This window comes from Folsomia candida, unplaced genomic scaffold (assembly GCF_002217175.1).
Source record: "Folsomia candida strain VU population unplaced genomic scaffold, ASM221717v1 Fcan01_Sc011, whole genome shotgun sequence".
In the NCBI taxonomy this organism is placed as follows: domain Eukaryota; kingdom Metazoa; phylum Arthropoda; class Collembola; order Entomobryomorpha; family Isotomidae; genus Folsomia; species Folsomia candida.
The window spans coordinates 2,396,380-2,413,778 of record NW_019091203.1 but is presented as its reverse complement, the minus strand read 5'-3'; the positions used below and the strand labels follow the sequence as shown (position 1 = coordinate 2,413,778).

General features: G+C 35.4%; 4 protein-coding genes across 4 annotated transcripts; 2 read left to right on the top strand and 2 right to left on the bottom strand.

The window, feature by feature from the left end:
• Positions 1-1,085: 1,085 nt before the first annotated feature.
• On the bottom strand, positions 1,086-2,396 carry LOC110855066. The gene is made up of 2 exons (XM_022103497.2): positions 2,141-2,396; positions 1,086-1,726 (listed from the first exon to the last, which is right to left on the bottom strand). The coding sequence occupies exons 1-2, from the start codon at positions 2,261-2,263 to the stop codon at positions 1,301-1,303; spliced, it is 549 nt and encodes a 182-aa protein (XP_021959189.1). The 5' UTR covers positions 2,264-2,396; the 3' UTR covers positions 1,086-1,300.
• A 2,751-nt stretch (positions 2,397-5,147) lies between these two features.
• Positions 5,148-6,227, bottom strand: LOC110855166. The gene is made up of 2 exons (XM_035855699.1): positions 5,920-6,227; positions 5,148-5,635 (listed from the first exon to the last, which is right to left on the bottom strand). The coding sequence occupies exons 1-2, from the start codon at positions 6,031-6,033 to the stop codon at positions 5,258-5,260; spliced, it is 492 nt and encodes a 163-aa protein (XP_035711592.1). The 5' UTR covers positions 6,034-6,227; the 3' UTR covers positions 5,148-5,257.
• Positions 6,228-7,768: 1,541 nt separating this feature from the next.
• Positions 7,769-10,380, top strand: LOC110855026 (E3 ubiquitin-protein ligase sina). Its single transcript, XM_022103461.2, has 5 exons — positions 7,769-8,112; positions 8,196-8,293; positions 9,610-9,752; positions 9,815-9,993; positions 10,103-10,380. Exons 1-5 carry the CDS (start codon positions 7,795-7,797, stop codon positions 10,295-10,297), a joined length of 933 nt encoding a protein of 310 aa, XP_021959153.2. The 5' UTR covers positions 7,769-7,794; the 3' UTR covers positions 10,298-10,380.
• Positions 10,381-16,652: 6,272 nt separating this feature from the next.
• LOC118437073 lies at positions 16,653-17,399 on the top strand. The gene is made up of 2 exons (XM_035855851.1): positions 16,653-16,940; positions 17,004-17,399. Exons 1-2 carry the CDS (start codon positions 16,812-16,814, stop codon positions 17,310-17,312), a joined length of 438 nt encoding a protein of 145 aa, XP_035711744.1. The 5' UTR covers positions 16,653-16,811; the 3' UTR covers positions 17,313-17,399.

Sequence of the window (17,399 nt, the reverse complement as noted above, 5' to 3'; positions counted from 1 at the left end):
TCTTTCAGAACGAGAAAAACAAATAATAATTATTTTAAAATGTGATTAATAAGGTAGCCAGGTTTTGTAAATAAGGTCATAAAATATTTAACTCTTACTCAAACGATATGAGAGAAATTAAATTAAGTAGAAATTAAGCAGTCTCACGATTTTAATGTTAATTGTCTAAATAAATACGACAACGTTACATACTGATGGCAATTTTATCTGCGAATATTTCTAACTTGCATGCATTCTACATTACTTATCCTGCCTTTGCCGTCTAAAATGGCAGAGTTTAGAAATAATTTAAACCGCAAAATTTAATTAACAAGGCCAATTGCCAAACGCGTCGTCAAATATAGCCTACATATTTAGATATTTAAATAAGTAGTTTTCAAAAGCGGCGAAATCAAACAAATGTTTTTCCAAAGCGGTGAATTCGAACAAATGTCTAAACCTCTTTGTAACATCGATTTCGTTAAGCATTAAACAGCAAGTTTTCGAATTAAGATAACTTTGAAAAGATATTGGATACTCTTATTTATTTATTACTTTTAGGGTTAAATACATTATTAACTTTTGATTTATTCTGGGCGACAGCATAATTTAATATGTCGAATTGGGTTGGATAATTCCGCATTGCGATCCCTCCCAGTCTGGAGATTAGGTCTAATATTCCTTTCCAGGCTTCGAAATTGATTTATTTCGTAAGTTATTACAACCCAATACTGTATTTTTCACAGTTGGACAAACTTACGTAATAAACTTGCGTAATTTATTTTCTATATCTTTATGCAATACAACAACGTCTGGTAGGCTATTACCATTTGTAAAAGCAATTCTATAATTATGAAAGGAAGAAGTATCTGAAATTCGAAGTAGATTCCAACTCATGCTTTAATAATTAGAGAATATGTAGGTCGTTCCACATATTTATGTACACTGAAAATATCCCGTCGATCCATAAGTAAGCAGATATTGAAAGTACGAAGTGACACAATCCATAATTTATTCTGGAATTCGAAATGTGAAATATGACAACATTTTTACGTATGCACACTTATGTACTAATAATTTTTCAATTCAAAACAAGTTATGTGGAATATACTGATTTTATTTTTTAATGCACCAATAATTTATGTATTAAATTATTTTAATTAACAAAAAATCAACTCCGGATTATTTCAACGTCAACTTTACCGGAAAAAAGATTCCGAGCAACAAACTTAATTTATAATTATTATGTAATTTCCAAAATACCAGAAAGACATATGCTCTAGATAATTATATATTTACTTAAACTAAATGCTTATTACCCCTAAAAAGAACACTTCTCCTCCACGTAATTAATCACATCATTGACAAATTCAAATTCACAGGCGTCTTCGAGATTTCCGTCACAATCAAATTTCTCTCCAAGCGCTAACAAGATTTTATGCACGGCCATAGAATCTGCGCCCAAGTCGTCGTAAAGAGACGCGTTGGGGGTGATAAGTTGGTCTGTGATCTTCAATACTTTACCAATGATGCGAGCAACGTCGCGTGTTAGGCCTTTCAGGTCGAAATCCTTCATAGCGCTGCTGGGGTAAACTGCGATTTCTCCGGTGTTAGGCAAGACGAGATGAGTTATTAATTCAGCTTCATCGTTTTTAATCAAATCCCCCAGATTTTTAAAGGTTCGCCCATTTCGGAATGAAAGTCCACCCAGTCCAACGATCTGCGGTTGAATGTGTCGCTGATGCATCTGGAAACATACAAATGCATTTGTTAATTTAGTAGATTCATATAAAAAGAGACATAAAAATCCACGCTTAAAAAAATACGTTTTCAAAATTCTATTAAATTTTAATTTAAATTTAAATTTTAAATTTAAATTCGGCAAGTTTTGGACGGCCTAAGTTCATGAAAACGCGCAAATGCAATCACAAGGAACCAATTCTGTTGGAAAACGTAGCATTTTTGCGAACTTACGGCGCCCAAAGCCTGTCGAATTTATCCCATCTGCGCAAGTTCCGCGCCATAGGTTGTTTACAAAGAATTGCTCTTCACACTGACTTGGCCAAAAAATTATCTGGCCTGAATATGGTTTGCGTCATCCAATGTCAGAGTTCATTTGTAACTCAAAAGGGTAAAATTATATCTAAGGTTGTGTACTTACCACGTGGTGCATTCCAGAATATTTCTTGGCTCCCAAACTCCAACGGCTACCGTTCGAATAACTCAGAGTTTCGAGTAGCAAGATTAGTATAAAAATGATCACTGAATAATTCCTTGTTTGCATCGTGGTAAATATTTTTTTTCAAAATTCAAACGGAAATGGAAACTATGTATGTATCATGAAAAATAAACTTTTAAATGGCTTCAAAAATTGGGAATGTGATTGGCTAAGAGGCAAAAAGAACAGTGAAGGGTTTACCACGAGGTGATTCGGTTTTTATGGGGACCCTTTTTTCTTAAAAAAAGGGTCGACTATGTACATCTCATACATACACATTTATGTATGTAGCCTCCAAATATTTTATGAAGATTTGTAGCAATTTATTTATTGATAAAATATTATATTTTTTACACGCGTCTACATTCAATTGTAAATTTTACACACTAAATTTACTTACACTCTTAGAAATTCGGTATTAAAATAATGAAGTATTCACGTATGACTCGATCAGGGTGGTATATATAAGCTGTGTTGTATAGTGATAGCTCCGTATTATATTTTTACCATATCGGTAGTAAATTTTTACCGGCGTGTATACATAATTTTAATATAAATCGAGGGCACGTGTAATCAACATCTACTGTTTTATACCAGATTTCTCGCTTATGCGAAATTAACATTAATCAAGTTTCATGCATTCTCCCGTGACATGAATGTGGTCAAATTGTGGCCCAGTATGTACACATGATCACTGGCCGACTCGCCCAATCTATTTTTATCCCTCTTCGTGGAAGGATTAACGAAATGTTCAAAAGGAATCAAGCACAGGTAGATTTTTGTGCATGTAAATTTTCAACATCGAACGTTTCACACTTCTCCGTATTGCTTTCTACATATTTATTACTTGTTCCCAAAAATACTTATGTATTTATGTCCAATAGATATCAAAATTATAATGAAACCATAATACATATTTGCCACATAAGTATTGTACATGTGGTATGAATAAACACCATTTGAAGCCAATGTTGGTCACAATTTGTGTCTCAAATTGACCGTTTTTTAATAAATTTATTTTGATCCAGTTAATTGCTTATATCGCAAAAAAACAGCATGTAAAGGAAAAGTACAACAAAAAGTAGAAAAAAATCCGATGGTATAGTGACCATAGCTAAATATGTAGCTTCACCGGTATGACGGCTACATGAGTCTTCCTGTTGAGGTGAAATTGCATATTTTTTTGCATAATACCCTTATTGCATAGTGTAATTTTGAATAATTCCCAATTATGTATATAAATGGAACCCTATATTTATTAGCATTCATACATTTAGCATTATACTTAATTGCTACATGCATAATCTTATGGAATGTGAAACCTGACAATTATTGGACAGAAGGGTTTTCGACAACGTATAACTGTTATGCTACTACTTTATTCTTATACACTGTTACAAATCTGGTATATCCAGGAAGGAATTGATTTCTAAGTGTTAAGCTCCCTACTGCACTAATTACAGGATGTTTACAGATTTTGTGGAAAGACAATTACATGGATTACTTGTGAACGCGTGATCCAATTTGGGCCAAATTTGGCACACACAATCTCGAAGGTCACGACCACATGTCCAAAGTTTCAAATTTCTATCTTCAAAGATGGCGCCCAACAGTTACCCCAAAGTGGACGAACCGTAAAAGCGGTTTCCGAAGCTAATCTGGCCGCGAAAAGTGCCCAAACGATAATCCAAAAATCTGGAATCCATCTTATCGTGTCCCCCACATATAATTGTATTCATTTTGTAAGAAAACGACAGTAACTAGTTTCATCCGACCAACGTATGCCACGAAATGCATACCCCTCAAAACGATGAATTCTGCCACCCTCAAGAACATTGATTGCAACGATGGCAATCAGAATCCTCCAACCAAGACAGGTCACAATGCAATCCCAGGTGTCTCCTGGACACGTTAATCTTATTTTATAGCACAATTTTAAAAAAACCTTGCAGAGGAAGGCGAAAGTCTACGCACTTAAATTTACCCATATTGTAAACAAAAAAAACTAACTGTCGGAGGCTGTTTGAAGGTCATGTTGGGAATAAAAATTTCGAATTTGTCGTCACATTGACCTGGGCACTCGGCTACCTTCAAAACGATAACAGGACAAAAATAATTTGCTGCAAAACGGACCGAAAGCAGATTTCAAACCATGGGTCTGAAAAGAAGGAAAAGTTGTCTGACTCATTCCTGGTGGTAGATGCAATGATGGACCGTGGAGTGCTAACGTTGGTACCTGTTGGGTCTAGTGCAAAAATAAATTCGAAGTACTTTATGGACAATGTTTTACATAAGTTGTTCGAGGTCAAAATTGCAAAGAAGCATTTTGAAGAACCCGACAAAGTTTGCATCCATAACGACGCGACATTTTTATATACGGCCGAAATTACCCAACCGGACGGCCAAGATTTAAAGGAAAACCCCGGAATGACCTCCACATCTTTTTCCGGGGTACATATTAAGTAACATGACAGCAGTCCGATGGATTTTTTGAGGCTTGGGTGCCTAGAACAAAGTATTTTCAATGACAGAGATAAAAAATGTCTGCTGCTTGGAAAACTCTTTCACCGATTCCTCTACTTTGAGGTCACTTTTTGAGCTCATTTTTAAAGATAAAAATTTGAAACTAGGTACATGTGTGACCGTGATCTTGAGGATTACGTGTTCGAAATTTGGGGCCAAAGAGGAATATAGGTTCCCAGTTTACCCATAAATTTGTCTTTCCACAAAATCTGTAAACACCCTCTGTATTCAAGTAATTGGATGATTAATTATTTGGTGACGTCGAGTTGAAAAAATACATAATTTGTAATTAATTGCATGGTCAATTAAAGGACCGGACCACAATAAAATGTGCGGATGTACTTAATAACAATTTTCCAATTCTATACAATTATAATAAACCGATTTTATTTCTTAAAAATGCAATAATAATTTATTCTTTTAGTAATAACATATCAACGCCTAATTCTTGCAACTCAAAATTTCACAGAGTGCATTAAAAAAGTATTTTAAGTAAAAAAAAACTACATCTTATTTACTAATTCTTAATTCTACAATTTAAAATTCGTTACTTAATCTCAATAATTTTCTTCCCTCAAGAGAACACTTCTCTTCCACGAAATTAACCACATCCTTGACAAACTCAAATTGACAGGCATCCTCGAGACTTCCGTCGCATTCGAATTGTTCCATTATCGCCAACAAGATTTTATGCACGGCTAGAGAATCCGCCCCCAAGTCGTGGACGAGGGAGTCGTTGAGGGTGATACGGTCCGCGTTGAGCTTTAGAACTTGACCAATGATATGAAAAAGGGTGATTAATATGCTCTTCTGCTCAACCGGATCAGTTTCATCGCTTTTTATTGAATCCCCAAAATTTTTAAGATTTCGCCCACTTCGGATCGAAAGTCCATGCATCTGATGGGGAATGTGTCGCTAAAACATAATTTTGCTTAATTAGAGTAATATAATCTTAAACATACAAATTCCAGTTTTGAAAAAAATCTAAACTCTTAACAATCATATTGAGCTTTTGCTAGGTGAATGCACTCAAAATTCTGGATTAAGCAAACTAAGCTAAATCCTATGAAACGTTAAGAATTTGATCGATTTTGCTCTGAATTTGATAAAGTTTACTTAAATAAAATTATTTATTTAAGTCAGAATTTTGAGTACATTTACTTTACAAAAGGTGACATTATTTTTAAGAGTGTCCTTACCACGCGAAGCTTCCCAGTAGGTCTTTCTACTACAAACCTTCCGGTCGAATAACTCAGGGTTGAGAGCAGCAGGACCATTGTAAAAAACAGCACTGCACAATTCCTTGCTTGCATCGTGGTTTATATATTTTGTTGTGAAATTTAATGAAATTGGAAACTATCTAGTAAAAATAAACTTGCAAAGCTGGCACTAAAAAAATGTGATCTGGTTAGCAACGAAGCCAATGGAACAGTGATGGGTTGAGTAAGGGTTGATTCTATTTTTATTGGGTCATCTTACCCTTTTCTTAACAAAACGCTCGACCACTTATTCCACTCCTTGTCCACGTGTATGTAGCCTCCAAATATTTCATGAACATGTCAAATTATTTGTAAACTAATTATTTTACTTGTTACCAATGCATAAATTATATTTCACACTATATTTTCTACAAAAATATGCCATTCAAATCATTAAAATTACATCAAGCGATATTCATATGTACATAATCCCTACAAACAGATACATACACCAAAGTGGTATCGACAAGTAATACGGTGTAAAAGTCATACCATACCTGAAGGAAATTTCTACGGACCGGAGTAATTTTGGATGGTAGCAACCGGTAGAAATTTGCCTTTGTACATAAATAGCGAGGAACCAGTACCCACCCGATCATATCAAATTTCTAACAGTGTAATAACTAGAGTTGCACATGTGAAATTATCAAATTATTAAATTAAAAATCCTCAAGTTGCATGCACACTCCCCGGTGGCAGGAAGGTCATCAAATTGCTAAAAATGAACAGTGGCCGACTCGCCCAATCTACATATTTCTGTCCTTCTTCCTGGAAAGATTAACTAAACGTTTAAGAGGAGCCAAGCACAGGTACATACATAGGTTGAAAGGTAAGTATTTGTTCATGTAATTTTTACCACCGAACGTTGTAATTTACCAGAATAATTTTTTTTATTCATTACAGGTTTTTATTATTCAAAAATAAGTCCGCTGCGAACCAATATTTCAATGGAACATATGTAAATACGGATATAAATACGTAAATGCATATGTACTCTCCATTCGCACACGGTAGAACTTTTACAGAAATTGAGATATATCAGAAACTACGGCACTGTCTGTCTCAAATTCTCTTAAATTATGCTAACGGGGTACTTTAGGTCACTAAATTGTGGTATTAAAATAATACCAGACAGTAAAAATTTTGATATTGCTGAAACTTTGGCAGAGTTATACATAAATGAATACCGTTCTGCATATAGAGTTTTAATTCCGGATTTGTATATAAGCGTGTTGCATTTCCATCGTTTAAGCAGTACCCGAATTCATGGTGACGTATTTATCAACCATTGACCACATCACCTTGACGTATTTTTGATAAGGTTAGTCATGTCAATTGCTGGCCTGCAGACCATCATTCGTTTATAATTAGTATTTATGTATGCATGCACAAAGTATTAGAGCTGATATTGATGAGTATATTGCATACACATACAGATAATGTTAGTCATACCAATTTTCTATCCTCCTGGGCTATTCAGGCATTTTTCAGTCATAATTATGGTATAGGTATGTATATGGACACGTATTTGAGCCGAAATTCACGCTGTAATTGCTTACTTATGATGTTTCATATTTTGCAAGTTGCAACTAATGGTATAAATTGGTTTTTTGGACACCAGTAACCATGAGGGAATGTGGACAGTGGCACCCCATCAATGTTGAAGGAATGGGATAAATATTGTATATTGGTATCTCTTAATTCAGCCAATTCAGACACGGTCTTATCCGTGCATATTTAGCACACCGGTCTGATTGCCACGAATCAAATTCCACTCCGAGATAAGATATCCTCTTTCGAGTGAAGCAATTCTAAATGTGTCATCATCAGCCTCGCCCAGTTATTTGTGCAAGTCAGGCCTTATTGAATAGTCATTCAAGACATTGCCTTATTTATTTAGAACACTCGGGAAAATTACTGAATTTCAAAAATATGGCGCAAGGTTCGGCACGCCCACAATTAGAGGACGTTCTCGAATGCACAATCTGCCTGGACGTTCCTGCCTCTCCCATCCATAATTGTGCCAATGGCCACATAATTTGTGGCATCTGCGTAGACAAAATTACAAAATGTGGTCAGTGTCAAGATGTCAATTTTCAAATATCTATCGTAACAGAGCGACTATCTCGCCAGGTTAGTTGAGAAGAAAAACATACGCGTAAATATTTAAAAATTCAATATTTTTGTACATAATTCCGTCATAAATTTTCACACAGCTTGATTTTAAAATCAAATGTCCCAATTTTGAGTCTGGTTGTGTTCGACCAATTTCGGCAGCGGAAATGAAACCTCATCTTGCTAAGTGTTATTACCGGTTAGTTTTGTACACTCTAGATAATTTTGTGACAAGACTACCTATTTCCGATGGGGGTATTACATATGCAATTAAGCAACAATTAAGTAACAATATCGTGACAAGTTTGTGAGGGTGAAAAATTGCCTTCGGTGTTGGTACATTTTTCTTAACTGACAATGGAGGCGCAAACCATGTTCAGCGCAGATTATTCCTTTACCATGTTAGTTTGAAGGAGCAAGTCTTTCTAAACAACATTTGGTTCGGCACTTGCGCAGATGCGCAAAATTCAGCACGTTATGGGGGCCGCAAGTTCGCGAAAACGCATGATTTTTCATGCGATGTCCAGCGCGAGCTCAAATTTTTTCTATCTCTCTCGCTCGCAATTTCATTCCCACGCGAGGACACTGACCCCGCAACCCTCCACAATTGTAATTTTCCATCAATAACTCTGAATTGTTATATTTTTAACTAAAATTTTCAATTTTGTACCTTTTTCTCTTTGATAGGATGTTGATTTCATAATTACACCATATAGTAGCCAATTAAACTTTTCATGATTTTTTTATAAAACACGGAATATTTATTTCAACCAGTATCCAAATTTTGAGTTTTTTAAGAAAAATTCCTCTACGACAATAGAGTATTGATGAATAAGTTTTTCTTATTTTTGCAAAAGAATTTCTGCAATTTGTTGTTCCTCTTCCATCGGGTCTGTATCTTCACAGCCAACAGTATCTTGAACAACGAGGAACAACTATTTGACAACAGATAGGGTATTGATGCTTTCCATTATGAGATAAAATGTTAAAAAATTACGAAATTTGGTGAAATAATTCCAAAATGTAAAATTTCGGCATTACATATTTATGAAAAATTCGCGAGGAGAGTTTCGGGATCAATGTCCTCGCGTGTGAGTGAGAAAGCGAGCGAGAAAGACAGAAAAAGCTGAGCTCGCGCTGGACCTTGCATGAAAAATCATGTTTTTTCGCGAACATGCGGCGCCCATTACGTGATGAATTTTGCGCATCTGCGCAAGTCCGAACCAAATGTAGTTTCTAAAGACTTTCTCTTTCAAACAAAGTTGGTCACAAAATAATCTGGGCTGAACATGGTTTGCGCCTAGATAGTGAGCATTAAAAGCAAAGGCTGAGTTGGATTTTGCCTCCGTGTAAATGCTACCCGTCGGTTATTAGTTATTACGGAACCGGTAGAAGGAATTGCATTGTATCTCAGCCGGTAACAACTGTGTCACAAAATCATGGAGAGTTTAGTCAATAATAGTATAAACAAATGTATATGCAATGAAATAATTAACTGTAGCCGTTAATCCACAGCGATATAGAATGTGAAAACCGGAATGAAAATATATCTGACAAAGTAAAGGTTCCATTAAAAGAATACGGGAATCATTTAGTAGAGCATCACGAGTGTGTCCGGAGTACAAAATTTTTCCATGTTTTGCCCTACAAACTCTATGGTAATTGCAACATACTATTAGAATTAGGCATATCACACATTCTAATTCGTAATTACATGCAGATAATCTCCCATTTCACCCTGTAATGTTCTCACAAGATGGGAATACTTTTCTCCTCAACGGCCACACAGATAGCAATCAATTAGTCTATTTCTGGGTAACGGTATTAGGAGATATTGAGGACGCAGAAAAGTATTTGTATCAGCTGGTCATTTCGAAAACAATCGAACGGGATAGGAAGGTTTGTGCAACTACAATACTACACTACTACAATATTTATCCAAATCTACTTAATAAGTCGCCAATTGAACTGCAAATGCCATGGTAAAGTTGTAATTTTAAATTTTTAGATAAAGACGTCGACTACGATGCCCGTCCTTGCGTATCACGACCGGCCAAAATATATTCCAGGTTTACCATTCTATGTGGCTCTTCCAGCACAAACTTTGATGGAGTTTTGCATTCCGCTCAAAGCTGAAGGGTACCCATATGAGCATAAATTTGATTGTGAAGTTTATTTGAAAAAAGATACAGTTCCGACCTGATTCAACTGCGCATTTGGGCAGAAACTTATGACTCTACTGTGTACAAGAAACAATAAACCAGAAGTAACATTTTCCAAAACAAATTTTGTGTATTCTTATTTATTTAATTAGTTAGCCAAGTTTACAGTCAACATTACTCGAGTATATTCGTACTTTTGGTGGCTCACAGTTTACGTAACTATCAAAAAACATATTTACCAGTTAGTTACCGTGTTTAAATTAAACAAACAAAAACCTCATTTCACAGTACGGAAAATCTAGAGAAATGAATTACATCTGGATAATGGTATGTCATAGCCAAATCGTAATATTGCATGTTTAATTAGGGGATTTAATTATTGTTGGTATCCGTGGCATCGTAAAATAATTTATTAGTACAAACGAAGGGACAGGTGGGTCTACACTCTTCCGTAATTTTCGGCATAGCTAAATTATAAAATTTGTGCAACTTACCAAGGAGTGAACAGTGGCGGGGCTAGGATATTTTCAGACGTGGGCACCAGAAAAAAATATGAAAAATTACAGTATGTGATTAATGCTAAGATTTTTAATTTCAAATTAAAATGCCACTTTTCTCAAGAACAGGGAGATATTTATGTCAAAATTATTTTTATATCAATTATTCCTACGTCCCAATTATCGTACGATCTTCTAACAATGAGAAGGTGTTAGATGTTTATTTCCGATTTTGACCAGACTAATTTTAAATTTTTCCGACTCAGAAATAGGCGAACTATTTTTTTATACCTTCTTCAATGCATGTAAATATTTTTGCCATTCGAGCAGTTTTTAAATACATTTTTTTAGCCTTTTAGAATTTTATTTTATTTTAATTTATTTTTTTTAGAATAATTTAAAAATTATTCAAGTCACTGTAAATTTTCCTGTGTTAATCTGATTTCAAAAAGAATTTGTTTGCTCAGAGTGTCACTGAAAATGGAGGTCTCCCAACGTATGCTCACAGATTTAGAGCAAATTAGCGTCAATGGATGACAAATATAATTAGTACGAAATTTGCAAATAGAACTATCTGCCAATGCGCAGTTTTGACAGAGATATTTGCATTAAGAGCGAGAAAAATGCGTAGCAAATTTGAAAAATGAAAAATTTTCCAGCCTCGGGGGATCGTTTTCTCAATCTTTTTATGCAAATATATCCGCCAAACCTGCGTATTGGCAGATAGTTCTATTTGCAAATTTCATACTAACTATATTTGTGATCGATTGACACTAGTTTGATCCAAATCTGTGAGCATATGTTGGGAGACCTACATTGTGAGTTATTTTTAAAAAATCCACTTTTAAAAAGATTTTTGTTTTAAAAAATTGAAGACTTTTTTATTTAAAAAGTTTGAAACTGTGATGAAGGTTTTAATAGTCTTTTAAAGAATATTTTTTAACTGCTCGGAAACAATTCTGACCATCCGTTTTTGAAATCAAATCAGAATTTAAAAGTTATAACATTTGAGAAATTCAGATTTTAAACTAAACATTCGCCATAACCCTGAAGCGATTTTTCACATAAATAATGAGTAATGACTAACGCGGGAATTACGTTCAATGTCCATGGAGGGTGTTCGCCCAACTTCAGAGGGTCGATCAGTACCGATCAGAACTGTACCCGAACCGTACATTGTTGCATTACGGGTACGGTTCGAAAAGATTAAAAAATTTAAAGTACGGTTCATTTAAGGTTCTGTGAATGTTTGTGAACGGTGCCGGCTGGCTTTGCCAAATCGTATTTTTCTGATTTCGAATACCTCGGAATCCGGATTTCATTCAGAAAAGATACCGGATTTTTTAATGGTTAGACTTATATTTAGGGTTGCCGCGGGTAGCGAAAATGCTACCCGTTACCCGACCCGCTACCCGCAGCACAACTACCCGTACTCGCACGGGTACCCGCTTCCCGCTACCCGTTTTGAGAATTGGGTTAAAAACTAACCAAGCTTGAGAATAAGTTTGATTTGATCAATTATTTATTTATTTGAGTTGATATGTTTTTTGAGATAATGCTACACGAGTAGGGCATGCTTTTTGGCTTACAATTGGATCGTTTTCAAGCTATGTCGGTATTTCTTAGCGATTTATATATATAAAAAAATTAAACCAAAAAATACGAATTACATGGAACTAATTTTCCCATTTAATGAACAGTTTAAAGGAAACTAATGCGGGTGAAGAGTTTAAGGCCCACCATGGATTTCGGAAAAACCACGAAAGCAGGAAACTAGGAAAAACATTTACTTAAAAATTAAAATTTACTGCCACTATTATTCGTCGAAGGGGCCATTTCAAGGAAAGATTAGTATCACGTGATTCCTAATTTTTGGCCTGACTTTTTGATTCCAGGGGAAACCTGGGTTAGCTTGAGAAGGTTCTATTTTTACTTAGTTTGATTTTTTCAAATTTTGATTTAAATGAAATTTTCATTTTAAAAAATGGTCTACAAATAAATTTTTTGCCTTCAATCGGATTCAAGCTTTTTATCTTCAAAGCACACGTTAAAATCTCTATGGTCTTACATAAATACATATATGCACACAAATACAAGTAATATTGTTATTGATATTTTAGAGCGGGAAAACCATGCTTGAGAAACAATACATATGTAATTGCTCCGCATTTTCTGGACCTGAAAAGTATTTGAGGCCGGCATAGGCCTCTGTGGCTTCCGTAAAGACACGCTCGTTATAAACGCGTTTGCTGGCAAATGACAAATTTTGAAATGGAAAAATAATAAATTAACTCTTTTGTTGGTAAATGGATTAACTGGCTGCTAACTTTCTTTGTGAACTGATTTATGTCGAAAATTAAATAAAAACTAAATTACCCGTTACCCGTGCGGGTAGTTCTCACTACCCGCAGATAACAGGTACCGCAAGTATCATGCGGGTATGCAGGTAACGGGTACCCGACCCGTTACCCGCGGCAACCCTACTTATATTCATTTACATACATACATTTGATGTAAAAATACAAATCTTTGAGAAAGTAAATTTTTAAAAATGTTTGGTTGTTATGCTAGATATTATTGATCCTTTGTGGTTACTCTATGATATCCGACAACAAATCTAAGCTTTTGAAATGCCATGTTTCATTCCATCAAGTGAAAAATAATTCCAGAAATTGCCAACATGGGCAGAAAATTTTCGAAAACATTCAAAGCCTCTAAAAAAGCTGAGAATGCAATTGATATGTATATATTGATAATATGATAATCTAACTAATAGTAGCCAACCATCTGACAGTTATGTACCTGATTCGTTCAAATTTCAAGGAAATCAATAATAACAATAAATAATCCGAAGTCCGGATTTGAAAATTCCGAACGGATTTGGCAGCCCTAGTGCTGGTATGCTTCGATAAGGGTTCGATTAATCGACCAATGTTCAGCCAAGATTAAGAAATTAGAAGGATTCGTTCATATTTCCGTGTAAAACTCATATTCGGGGAAGAGGACAGGCTTAAACCTAAAGGCTTGATTTTCTAAAAATTTCTTCATAACTTTTATCGGTTTCGTACGATTTATAAACCCTTGGGCTTAAAATGACCAAAAAATTCGATATTTTAAGAAACTGTGCACCATCTGAGATATTTTAAAGATGTTTTCGACAAACCCATAATTATAAAAGAAGTACGAAATTTCGCGCAACCCCACTGCGGCAAGCATGAGTTCTACCCATAAATATGTATGAATCCTTCGTCTATGTAGGGCCCTAGAAGACTTGAAACAACATAGGTACCCAGAAGGCGACGAGCAGTGGGGAACATTTACTTGTTAGATCTCCTTGCTAATATAGTAGCTACTGGTTAAACCTCAAAGGAACCCTATATTTGCTTCATATATTTCGAAACTCCATTTTGAAAAATTTAAAATCCATTATTCTGGGGCAGATTTTGAAAGTAATAATTTCAGAAGTTTCTTTTTAATTTCTAACAATTTAAATATTTTAAAAATTGTAACAAAATTATAAGTTTTGCATGTATTGTAAAATTACAATTTTACAACACAATATTTTACAATACCAATTAACTGGTGAGATTTTTTCAAATAGCCTCCTCCAAATGTTTTTGAAATGTAATTATGAAAGACATTGAGGCGGAGAATCTTTTCATAAAATTTTGACAAATATTTCTAATTTTCCAATTCAGCCTTCCTAGAGAAGTAGATATGTGCAAAGTGTGAGCGAAGACCAACAAGGTTTACTGGTTTTTTGTCCACCACGATCATCTCATAATTTTATTATGTAGGCTATGAAAAAAGTTCAATAATATCTAGTGTAAATGGGCACAAAATTTGACGTGGGCACGGGCCCACTTGTGCCCACTACTAGCCCCGCCACTGGGAGTGAAGTATAAGCGCACCTTAAGTCATGAATACCAAAGGGTGATTTCCTACATGGTGACGAATTTGTCGTTGAATAACCCCTGAACGGTTTGTCGTAGCGGGTCAAAATTTTGAACAGAGGAGCATGTTATCTTTAGGTACGCGTGTGCAAAAATTCAACTTTCTACTTTCAAAAATACCTCCCCCAGAGCCCCCCGAAGTTCAAATACTCATTTTTACTCTTTCCAAACTCCGTCTAAAAAATTCAAACTCCGCAGAAAATTTTTGTTTTCAAGTATCCGACCCCAAATAAGTCCATTTGACTTATGTCCGGGGATTGTACAGGTATTTCACTATTCGTAATGATTTTTATCCCCAATCATAAGTAGGAGGAATAGTAGGAGGATAGGAGGATAAGGAGAGTAGGAGGATAAGTAGGAGGACACCACGACCCGACATTGCACCCACGACCATTAACTGTTTAAAAAAGTACTCCTTACAAAGAAGCACCAACTTGAGTGAATTGTTTTCCGCATTTGTCGTGTAGAAAGCTCTTTGAACCTAATTAGTAACTTGTAGAGAAATTAGTGCTTCGTCAATTGTCACAAATAACTCACTCTGATTCCTTCACAAAAAATTCGAATAATTTTTTTTGTAAACACGGGCGCGATTTTTTTCCTACTTTTCAGTCAGATGATGCACAACACTTTTCCGACTAATCCTAAGTAGTTTCTTTAAAATGTTAATTTCTCTTTTCACTGAACGCTTAGACACCCCAACCTTACGGGAAATTTCCTTTTGGGTCGGTGGATTGTTTTTGAAGGTCAATAGGTCAATTTTCCTATGCACGGTCGAAATTAACACTTTTTTTGCCTTCTTTCAGGGGGTGGTAGTTGCCCTTTACTCAAAATTTATCGCTTTTCACCTATATTTTTCAATACCCTATTGATTGTAGATTTCTAAACTGTTTTCCATTCACTTTTAAAATGCTTAGTAATTCGGTTGTACGAGTATTTAAGTTTGGAAAGAGTAAAAATGAGTGTTTCAACTTCTGGGAGCTGTGGGGGAGGCATTTTTGAAACTAGAGAGTTGAATTTTTGCATACGCGTACCTGAGGATAACATGCTCCCCTGTTCAAAATTTTGACCCGCTACGACAAACCGTTCCGGGGTTATTCAACGACAAATTCGCCACCAGCAGAAAAATCACCCTTTGGTAATATGGATATGATTTTCAAGCATGCAACCTTAAAAAGGCGAGTACGCATAGGAATTTTAGTGACAAACCTTTCTGTGAATTAGCAACCTTCGTAATTTAATAAGCAAGCTAAGATACTAAGGAAATCCAGAATCCCACGATATTACTTAATTAAAAGATTGTTTATTGACAATTTTCCTATTTCTTAGTTTGTTTTAACCTCATTAACCAACTCGTTGACGGTCACTCCAGAACACTCATTTGCAGATCTTCTGAGCGCCATTAATTGCTTGGAAAACGCCAGGACGACTTCTATCACGGTGGCAGAGGAAGTTATTTCCGCTTTTCAGACTTGTACGAAGAATAAAGATGTACTTGATGCGATGGTACGTACATAGAATTTGGTCCAGAATTTCCAAAATTTAAATCCATTATTACTGTTCATTTCAGTGTACTTTTCCTTGTATTGCTAACGAAATGGGGCTGTTCAGAGAAGGAAAGCCCGTACAAGATGCCATCTCAACTTACGTCAACAACCAATTTGCTGAAGTTGTAGATGACGAAGCCAGGGAAGACTGGATTAACGGGATCGAAGGGTGCTTATCGCAATGTTAGATACAGCAGAAATTACTTAGCATTTATGTATTTCAACCTCCCAGAGTATTATCCCACATTTTGACCAAATTAGTGCTAATCTATCCCGAGCTTAATTTGTATGAATTTTGCAGAATACACAATCTCTAAATGGACACGTTTTTAGCAGAGATATTTGTACCAAATGATGATAAGTAAATTTGGAAAATGTATTTTTTTAATTTTGAGCCCCGTTTTTTGATCCTTTGATACTAATATCTCTCCCAAACATACGAATTTTAGAGATGATGTTTTTCGCATATGTCATATTAATTAAATTTGTGATCGATTGATACTGGTTTGGTCGAAATCAGAATGAGTACGTTGACAGACCTACACTATGTATTAGTTCGATATGGGCAAAAGGTCTGTTAAACTAAATTTAGATGAAGAATCCGGAGAGCCATTTCCCACCGAATATACCGACTGCACTCCACAAATTGATGGGCTTTTGAATATGAGAAATTGCATCCTGAAAGCTCGGGTTAGGCAAAAATTAAAAAATATATATATTTAAATTTATATAACTTCGGCTAATGACTTCCAGCAATGTCCCAACTCCACCCAACTTGAAGAAGATAGGTCATCAACTCCGACCGAAAGTGCATCATCGCCAATAATACGAACAATTGGTGGATTCGTTGCAAACATTCTTTCCATCTACCCCGGAGATTGTTCGGTATTTGGTTGCCATAAAAAATTATGCTGGGCATACTGCGGTCTTTCATATACGAGTGGGGAATGGTGCTACACCACAAGAGGGGTGCAGAGCCAAAATGGAGAATACGTTTCTTGCAATATGGACAGCGAATGCAACGGTTGTTGGAAATGTGCGGGACCATGTGCAATCTTCTAGAGCAGCTTAACCAGAAGCAATTGATGCAATTGGGTGATTTTATTGATGTGGTGAATACATGTGTTTAAAAACAATAAAATTTGAATA

Coding starts and splice junctions, on each gene's coding strand:
- LOC118437073 (XM_035855851.1), top strand. CDS start 16,812: ATGGGCAAAAGGTCTGTTAAACTAAATTTAGATGAAGAATCCGGAGAG. Junction 16,941..17,003: donor ATTGCATCCTGAAAGCTCGG/GTTAGGCAAAAA, acceptor AATGACTTCCAG/CAATGTCCCAACTCCACCCA.
- LOC110855026 (XM_022103461.2), top strand. CDS start 7,795: ATGTGTCATCATCAGCCTCGCCCAGTTATTTGTGCAAGTCAGGCCTTA. Junction 8,294..9,609: donor CTTGCTAAGTGTTATTACCG/GTTAGTTTTGTA, acceptor GTTAATCCACAG/CGATATAGAATGTGAAAACC. Junction 9,753..9,814: donor TTTGCCCTACAAACTCTATG/GTAATTGCAACA, acceptor AATTACATGCAG/ATAATCTCCCATTTCACCCT.
- LOC110855166 (XM_035855699.1), bottom strand. CDS start 6,033: ATGCAAGCAAGGAATTGTGCAGTGCTGTTTTTTACAATGGTCCTGCTG. Junction 5,636..5,919: donor CTACTGGGAAGCTTCGCGTG/GTAAGGACACTC, acceptor ATTATGTTTTAG/CGACACATTCCCCATCAGAT.
- LOC110855066 (XM_022103497.2), bottom strand. CDS start 2,263: ATGCAAACAAGGAATTATTCAGTGATCATTTTTATACTAATCTTGCTA. Junction 1,727..2,140: donor ATTCTGGAATGCACCACGTG/GTAAGTACACAA, acceptor GTATGTTTCCAG/ATGCATCAGCGACACATTCA.